The following is a 9,379-nucleotide window of genomic DNA, read 5'->3' on the forward strand; positions in this document are numbered from 1 at the left end:
AGCAATCATAGGACTATTGTTCTCATTTTATTGAAGAGCAAACTGAGCCTCAGAGACCCCAGCTCCCTGGCAGCCCTGTCACGTGCTGGCCTCACTCTCCTCCTCTTACACAGATGTGTAAAGTCCTGCCGGGCACGTCTTGGTCTGCACTGCTGCCTCCAAGTGGGTCCCCGTGCCCGCTTGAAACCATCACCCACACCGCCCCCGCCCCCCGCAGCTTGTTGCCATCAGCGTTGTCACCCACTGTTCTCCCGGGTCAGTCTCCAGGCCCTTCGCCCACGGTCACTGCAGCCCACCACTACTGCTCCCCCCAGCTCCTGCTGGCATCATGGGGACGCTGTGTCCTGGTGGAGGACCTCCAGCCCTGTCATCCCATCCACAGGCACTTCTGTCTCCGTTTCTGCAGTCCTGCTCCCTTTGCCATCACCTCTCATAGGTTAGGAGCACTTAATACTCTTTCTTGGACCATAACCTCGTACCTTCTGTCAGTCACTTGCATACAGTCATTTCTGTGCCCTCTTCCTTTGACCTCCTTGAAATCTTTGTCCTTTGATTTCTCCTTTTCTTTAGAACTAGAGCTTTTCAGGTTTTACTCTCCTCCCTACCCAGCTTTCTGATTATCATATTTCCAGTCCATTTCTTCAGATCTGTCCACTTACCTGTTTTGTAAAATATGATCCATAACAGATAAATCCCCTGAATAAGTTTCTTCTACCTTACCTACCTCTGGCCTCCAAGAGTCAGTTTATGAGGGCCCCTCACCTATGGACCAGAGCCTGTACTCCACTGCATAGCATCTGAGGCCTTCTGACATGTGCTGCTCTCATGTCTTCCCATAAATCCATACCTTTGCTATGAGATGCCTGCTTTTGTGCTGTTTGCCAGTATTCATTCTAGACTCCCCTTCTACCTACCTAACTACTGAAGGGTTTTAAGTGGGAGTGAAGTGATCTGATTTACATTTTAAAAAATGTATCACTGGCTGCTCTAAGGAAGAATGTTTTAGTAAGTAAGATCACATAAGAGAGTAACCACCCTGTTTTTAACAACCTAGGTACCTTGTGGGCCAACGCCTCGTGAACTATGAACGGAAATCTGGCAAACAAGGCACATCTCCGCCGCCTCCACAGTCATCCCAAGAATAAAGTGGTTGTCTCAACTACGTTGACCTTCCCCCGCCTTTACGTGTCCTTTTTTGTGGACTTCTCTCTGGAGATTTTCCCCAGTGATCTCTCAGCGTTGTTTTTAAGTTAAGGGTATTTGACTTGGGTTTTCAGCATTCAGCAAGCAGCAGTGCGAGGCTCTGCTGCCCTTCCTGCATCTTCTGACATCATTGCTGTCTGAGGTCTGTATATGTGTAAATAGAAGTTCCGGGATACCCTAAAACCTTGGATTAAACAGAATGTGCATTGTACATCTTTAAACAAAATGTATATTAATTTATTAAATCTAGTTGTCACTTTATTTTGGACCTGCTGTGATCTTGACAGGAAATGTGCCACAGAGCCATAGTGCAGAGGCAAGACTTCTTAATGACGTCTTTTGGAATGCAATGTCCTGGTGTTCCTAGCAGTTCTTATTAAGTGAACTGTACATTCTGTCTTGGCTGTTCAGACCTTACCAAGAACATAAAAGGAAATAAGTAGAAATCAACAGTGGAGTGTCTGTGGTAAGAAAACATGAACTTGTGCTTCACTGTCAATCGTTTTTGGAAGTTATTTTGTATAACACCAAAGCTGTTGTACATTTTCTACTGCCTGATTTTTTTTCATGTGTCTGTGTTTGTAATATTGTATAGTATCTTGTGCTAGGTGAGGAAATTATTTTTAATTTTGATAATTTAATATTCCTAGTGATCAGCATCAGGAGTTGGGTTTTGTGTTTGTTAGGGACGTGTCTATACTTAGAGAAAAGAAGAAGTCCAAAAGAAGATTTTTCCTTAGATCCTCCAGCCCCCTTTTCCCACACACAGCTGTCTTTTCGTCAGCAGTGGCCAAAGTCATGGAAGATCATAAATCTTACAGGATAACATCACCAGTGATACTGCATCTTCCTGGAATAAGGACATACTGAAATGTTTTGTCAAATGTAGATGGGATTTGTGGTCTTAGATTGACAGCGTTAGAGAAGACGGGTTAGAACCCCTGGTCCTGCTGGTTAGTGCATCATTGGGTGAGGATTAGGGGCAGTGCATTTCTCCAAAGTTTCCAGAGCTTTTTGTTTACAGAATAAAACTATAAATAAAACCAACTTGATTTTATTTGACCAGAAGGAAGCTGACTGAGCTGGCCTTTTAACATAGGAGTACAGAATGTATTTCATTGGAAACGTGCTGTAAAAATCTCGGAAAGCAGAACACTTAGAAACTTGGTTTTCCTTCATAACCAAAGCTTCAAGTTAGAAGTTTAGAGAAATAGAATGGTTGGGCATGTGATCCAGGTTTTTAATGGTGATGGTATATGGTAAGGGTAGTATTTGTTTTTGAATGATAACTTAGTTCTCAGAGAAAATGGACAGCATAGATCTTAAGAAACCATAAAAGAATTTCCATATAGTATTAAAACCCATAGGCTTAAATCTGAGAATTTTTAAAATATGAGAGTCAGCCAAACATAAGTTACCAAAAGCAACACGTTCTGGTTGTTTTATATTTCAACAGTTTTTCCTGAAGTGGTAAGTGATTACTTTAAAACATCAGTATCAAAAAAAAAAAAAAAAAAAAAAACTCGACATAGGATTCAGTGTTACAGTTTTTCGCAGTTTGTAGTAGCCCTTTCTCATATTTGAAATAAGGCCTTTGCTAGCCCTACCTTTACTTAGAAATTTAGTCCTACTGTAAAAATTAGGAGCATTTTAAACATAATGCCACCTGTCATGGTGTATGTCTATATCAATTGTTCTCTTTGGGACAAAAATATTATCAAATTGGGCATATAACTTGATCGTGTTAATTTAAGTTTCTTTTTTAATTTTTCAGAGAATTTGTAGATCTTGATATAAAGTTATTGGAACACACTTATCTGTTTTACCAGAAAGAGATCTAGGCAGATATCACAAAAGATTAAAAACTGTTATTCTACAAAATTTTAAGTGAATCTTATCAGATATTTTGTAAAAAAAAAAAAAAACCAAAAAACAACATATAATATACATATATATATGTGTGTGTGTGTGAATATATATATATATATATATATATATATATATATATATATATATATATATATATATATATGAATGGCCAAAAAGTTGCCCTCCATTTCACTGGCAGATAACTTTATCTTGTCTTACTTAAGGATTTCCCCTGGTTTTTCAGTTGTGCTTTGTCCTGTTTTTTTCAATAAGGTGAATACTTTCATAAGGAAAGCATTTGCTGGCATACTATTTACTTGGGTAGCATCAAGATTTTATTATTAACCAATAGTCTTATAAATATTTAAAACTTCTAGTTCAGAAAGTGCTAGTATTGCTGCCCTTCTTCATGTAGAATTAAAAAAATAATAATAGTGTAGTTTTGCTTCATTTTACATTGGGCTAAGACTGTCTTCAAGGAATTTAATTAGGAAAGAAGACCTTTTTGTTTTATTTTTACTATTTATAAATTGAAGACAAATCAACATTTGGGGTTAGTTTTACATGACCAGTTATCAAATGGTCATAGTATGAAGTATGCAGTTGTTCATTATTAGCAAATTCTGTTTGATTTTTAAACTATTAAGTACTAATAGTTGAGATGAACACTGAAGAAAAATGCCAATGTGAAGTTTGTGTATAGCTAGCCTTAAAAACCTCCATGTTTTTAGGTGATTTTTTTCCTGTTCTCTGGAGAAACAGTGGAGATTGGACATCTCAATTCCAGATGTAAATGAAAAGTAATTTTTATTTCAGCATTTAATATAACTGTTATTACTGTGGATTCTTGTCTTGTGTTTTTTCTTTCCCTTATTCAAGTAATAGAGAAGAACCTTTTCTCAGATGATTTGATCTTAGATGATATGTCCTTTCTGTATTGGCAAAATGCTACTATTAAAGTGTAATTCTTGAATTTAGGTTGAATTGATGACTTTTTAAAACAAAACAGTGAAGCACTGGACATTGCTACATTGTATTGCATTTGCAAACACACACACACACACACACACTCTCACACACACTCACTCACTCTGAAGAATGTTGCACCAGTATCAGAACACTGGCACTTTTTTAAACGTTGCAAGTGAGCTACTTACTCTCATTTTCAGGATTGAGTATTTTAAAGCTCTCTACTTACTGTGATAAGTTTTTTATATTGTAAAATTAAATGATTATGTTTAAAATACTCCTTTAGAATGTTACCTATTCAGTTGCCATCAAGAAGAAAACAAATGTCTTACTACAAAGGTATTACTGAAGCCTCACTTGTGGAGATTCTCTAACTTCCTTGTATCTACTTAATTAACGTGCCCCTCAATCAGATGTTTTCCTTTCAGTCCATTACTGCCCTGTGTCATTTTTTTAATCAATAAAACAGCCATCACGAGTAAGGGCTTCTTTCAGGTAATCCCCAACAATATCTTTGGCATTTAATACAACATAAAGATAAGACAGGATACATCTGTTTTCATTCCCATCTATTTTGTATGAGTGCCTCATTTTGTAGTCATGAAATTAATATAGTACCTTAAATGAAAATGTAATGACCATAAGGCCTAGAAATGACTGTTGTAGAAGCTCAATGAATAGAACATTTACTTAGTTGGGATGTTAGTTTTCTATTAAATACCTTAGATACCCAGACCAACTTTATGTGTATATATTCTAAAGTGCTCCCTTTTTTATGTGGTTGTTTGTTGCCTTCTGAGTTGAGAGAAAAATTGAATAAAAACGTTAGTTGTAGCCTAGTTTTTTTGGTTTATTTTTGCTTTGTTGCAAGATTGCTTCAGAATTATGAAATGTGCATTATTAGTTGGCACAGGCAGATAATCCAGATCGTTAAAAGTATAATAATTATGGAAGAAAAAACTCAAGTTACATATGATTATAGCCCCTCCGTTCTAAGTAGGAACTTGAAAGTATAGTTGCAGAAGACACGCCTTCCCCCTCTCTCCCTCCACTGTGGTTACAGCCCATCCTCACTGGGAAGAGCGAAGCCCTTCTTCTTGTGCCACAGGCAGGATGCCACCCAGCTCTGCGCCTCCACTGCAAGATCTGAGTGTAAAGTTTCACCAGGTTGTCTTTTAGGTGGAGATTTGGATAGAGTAAAAGTCCACTTCACATACTGATCATATGTATCAGAGAAAAAGGAAAGGGTTGCTTGAGGTTTTTAAAGTGCCCTTTGTGAAGAGATCCTTTTGTTTCTAATTTTTGTTTCTAGGTTCAAAACTTTTTCTATGATTTTTTTAAAATCATTTATGCATTTTTATTTATTTCAAATGCAGTGGTGGTAGGTGAAATGCTATTTGATCCATAGGGCATGTGTAATCTGTGAAGTTGAACTTTATTGCAAAGGAAATTGTACAGTGAAATCTCAGAAAGTGGCCATGAATTCCCTTCTCCTACTGTGCAGTTTGCAGCCACTCTTGTTGCGAACAGAGCCAACATCACGAGTGAAATGAGGGTCTGAGGAGGTGAATTCTCCCCAGCCCCACTCTCATTTTTTTTTGGTGTCTCTTTTGTTTCCAGCACTGTACTTAGTACTGTAGTAGAATGAGGTATAGGGTCTGCCTTCAAGGAGCCCAGTTAGAATGGAAAAGAACAAAAAAATGAGCAGAAGTTTCCATTGTAGGTAGGAGTCAAATGCCACAAGGAACACAGAAAGGACTCACCTTGGGCGAGGCTGTGATGACCTGGTGGCGCTCAAGTCCTGTTTTGTGTATACAGGCACCCCTCCCACACACCCACACCACAGTTCCTCTTTCACCCTCTTGCAGTCTACTTCTGCTCAGTCCCACATGGCATACACCTGTCTGTATATCAACAGCAGTAACCCACTTTACGTTGTCTAATCGTCATTTTGAAATTTCTTCCTTTACATATGTAACAGTGCCATGTCTTTCTGCTTCTCCATGTTTGTTCAGTAACTTTTCTTTAGGACAAGAAGCTTCATACACGAGAACCCCACTCATTCACTCCTTTCTTTGCTTAAATGGAGCAATCCCTTCTGCTAGCTGCACAAATCCAAAGGTGTGATGGAGCAGAATAGAGAGTCCAGAAATAGACCTACATGTATACAGATAGCTGCTTTTTGACAAAGGTGCAGAAGTCAAACAAATAGTGCTGGAGTAATTGGACGTCCAGATACAAGATTAAAAACTGATCCATATCTCAACAGTTGTAAAAATTAACTCATGGATTAGAGTCCTAAATGTTAAAACCCCAAACTATATAACTTCTAGAAGAAGACCAAGGGGAAAATATTCAACCTTGGGTTGTAACCCCAAAAGCACAATCCATAGAAGAAAAATTTGATGAATTGGGCTTTATCAAAATTGAGACCGTCTGCTCTTTGAAATACAGTGTTTAGAGAAACACAGACAAGCCATGGAGTGGCAGAAAATATTTACAGAATATTTCTGATAAAATGCATTCGGAATAAAGAAGTCTCTAAACTCAGTAGTAAGAAAACCTATTTGCCCATTTTAAAAATGGGCAAAATATTTAACACACTTCACTGAAGAGGAGATACATATATATATATATATATATGGCAAATTACATGAGAAGATGTTCAACAGAATTAGCCATAAGTAAAATGCAAATTAAAACCACAATGAGATGCCCGTTCATACCTATGAGAATAGCTAACACTAAAAATACCATACCACGTGGTGGGGAGGATGTGGAGAAACCGGAACTCGCCCCGCTGGAGGGAATGTAAAATGGTACAGCTGCTTTGGGAAATAGCTGGGCAGTTCTTAAAAGGTTAAAATCTGTTTACTTACCACTCCTAGGTCTTCACCAAAAGAAAACGTGTAAGTCCGTATGAAGACTTAAACACGTGCGTGTTCATAGTAGCTTTATTTGTACTAACCCAAAGCTGGAAACAATCCTCGTGCCCATCAACTGATGAATGGATAAATGATTATCCATATAATGAGATACTGCTCAGCAACAGAAAGCAGTTCACTATCCGTATATACAGCTTGGGCAAATCTCAAAATGATGATGCTGAGTGGAAGTAGACAAAAAGTGTACTGTGTGCTTTTCATTTATATAGAATTCTAGAAAATACAGAGTAACCTACAGCAATCTAGAAAGCAGATCATTGCAGGTAGGGGTTGGCAAGGAGGGACGTGGGGGGATTTCACAGGCATGTGAAGAGACGGGGCGGAGAGGACGCATGTGTGTGACGGATGTGTTCACTATCTTGATGGAGTTCTGGTTTGACATGTCAGGGTGTACCAAACTGTACAGTTTAAATTTGTGCAATTTACTGAATGTTAATTACACCTCAATTTTAAAAAGTATTATGTTCATATACTGTCTTTGACCATTTCACACCTTCCTCTTCCTCAAAGTGCCACCTTCTCCGCCTTCCTGACTTTTGGCTGATGATTTTTATTCCTATTTCACTTAGAAGATAGAAGCAATCAGAACAGAACTTTTCACAAGTTCACACCCTCTGCCCCATCACCCCCTGTGTTTATTGTGCTCCAGGCAGCCTCCCCTTTTCCACAACAGGTCAAACCTCAGGGCCTTTGCATTTGCTGTTTGCCATGCCTTAATATTCTTCCTCCAAGCTCTCCCCAACCTCCTCGTTTCTATACTAAAATGTCTTTCTTAGGGAGGCTTATCTGAAATTGTAGCTACTTGGGCATTCCTGTCTCCTGCTGTATTTTTCTCTTTCGTATTAACTTACTGTACAGTTTACCTATCTTGTTTGTATTTGCATGTTTTTCCCTCACTTGAATGTAAGCTCCAGAGATTGAAAAAAAAAAAAACTATTTGGGGATTACTACTGTATTCCAGGACAGTCCTGGGACATATTGGGCGTTCTATAAATATTGTTGGGTAAGTAAATAAATGAATCAGAATAATGTATATATGGTTAAAATAAAACCTGAAAGCCATCCTCCAGAGGTGAGCACTGTCAGTAGCTTGGTGTTTGCTTCCAGACTGTGCTCTGCATAAGCATTCGTTCACTGATGCTCTTATCAACACGGGTGGTACGTGCCCTGGGCTGCTCTGCAGGTGGCTTCTTTCACTTTATATTTCTGAGCATCTTTTTATGTCAGTACATAAGTAGCTATCCCATTTAAAACTTTTAGCTGTATTGTATTCCATTGTGTGGATAAGATTATGATTTAAGTTTTATGAAAGGCAATTGGTTAACCCATTTTATTACATGCTATAGTAAACATTTTTGTCCATATTACTTTACTAGTATTTCTGTAGGATAAATTCCTAGAATTAAGACTGCTAAATCATCAAACATATTTAAAGTGCCAAATTGCCCCCAAATGTAATAATTAACACTCCTCTCATCAGTGTATGAGATTCCTCGTTTCCCCATATCGTCATCAACATTAAATAGTGCCTATTTTCAGTTTTGCTAATGCTGTTAACTTGGAAACGTGTGTGTCTTCATTTGGTAGGTAAGTTGCCCAGTAGAGAAGTTGTGTTTGGGGGTTGATACCTCTAGGGAAGGAAGGAGGGCTTGTCACTGGCCCCTCCTGAAGACAGCTCATTCTAGTTCTTCACCTTCGTGTCGAGAGGGGAGGTGGGTCTCAGGGCCTGTTTCATTAAGTGTGGGTGTTAAGGGCAGCTGCAGCAGCCAGCCAGGAGACCCCTAAACTAGGTAGGATTCACACCTTGTACGCTGCCCTGGTCAGCATCCACCAGAATGGAACAGTTTCTCCTACCCCTGGACCCAAAACTATTGTATCGGAAAAGGTAGCTTATTTTCTCCTAGACCCGATTAGATTGGCTCAACCGTCCTATCTTACTTAGGAAAACAAGTTAAATAGAATCTTCTTTTAGCTGGAAACTGCCCACTGTCTAAACTCTTAAGCGGCTTTTGAACTGCCAGTGAGTTCACTAAGTGGTGCCGATTGGGCCACGGGAACAGCGCTTGCGAAGGCGTCGAGGTCAGACACGTCTAGGACAGACACGTCAGTCTGGGAAGGCAGGGGCCAGATTCCTTCAGGGAGGCCCGTGCTGCGCGCACACACCAGCCTCCAGGACTTTAATGGCTTCCTACCTTGGAGTCTACGAGGCATCTCGCTCCAGAGCTTCACGGAGGCCATGCCAAGGAAAGGGGGGGGGGGGTCCTTTGGGAATTCGCCGCTCACATTTGGCAGTGGGAAATCTATCAAAAGGCCCTTTCCTAAGGGAAATGTTCCGCTCGTGCAGCTGTGAGCTATCTGTTAAAGCAGAGGGGGCGCCGAAGCCACACTGCTCA

The 9,379-nt window shown here is 39.4% G+C and overlaps 1 protein-coding gene across 2 annotated transcripts in view; it reads left to right on the forward strand.

Moving 5' to 3' along the window:
• Positions 1 to 4,875, forward strand: part of MARCHF6 (membrane associated ring-CH-type finger 6) — a 76,076-nt gene extending 71,201 nt beyond the window's left edge. For both annotated transcript variants that reach the window (XM_060295654.2, XM_030856571.3), the window contains one exon: positions 1,055 to 4,875. In XM_060295654.2, the coding sequence (XP_060151637.1) occupies positions 1,055 to 1,145 (91 nt within the window). In that variant the 3' untranslated portion in view covers positions 1,146 to 4,875. The remainder of the gene's footprint in view (positions 1 to 1,054) is intronic.
• Positions 4,876 to 9,379: the final 4,504 nt, after the last annotated feature.

The sequence above is a fragment of the Globicephala melas genome, chromosome 3 (assembly GCF_963455315.2).
Source record: "Globicephala melas chromosome 3, mGloMel1.2, whole genome shotgun sequence".
NCBI classification, from domain to species: Eukaryota; Metazoa; Chordata; class Mammalia; order Artiodactyla; family Delphinidae; genus Globicephala; species Globicephala melas.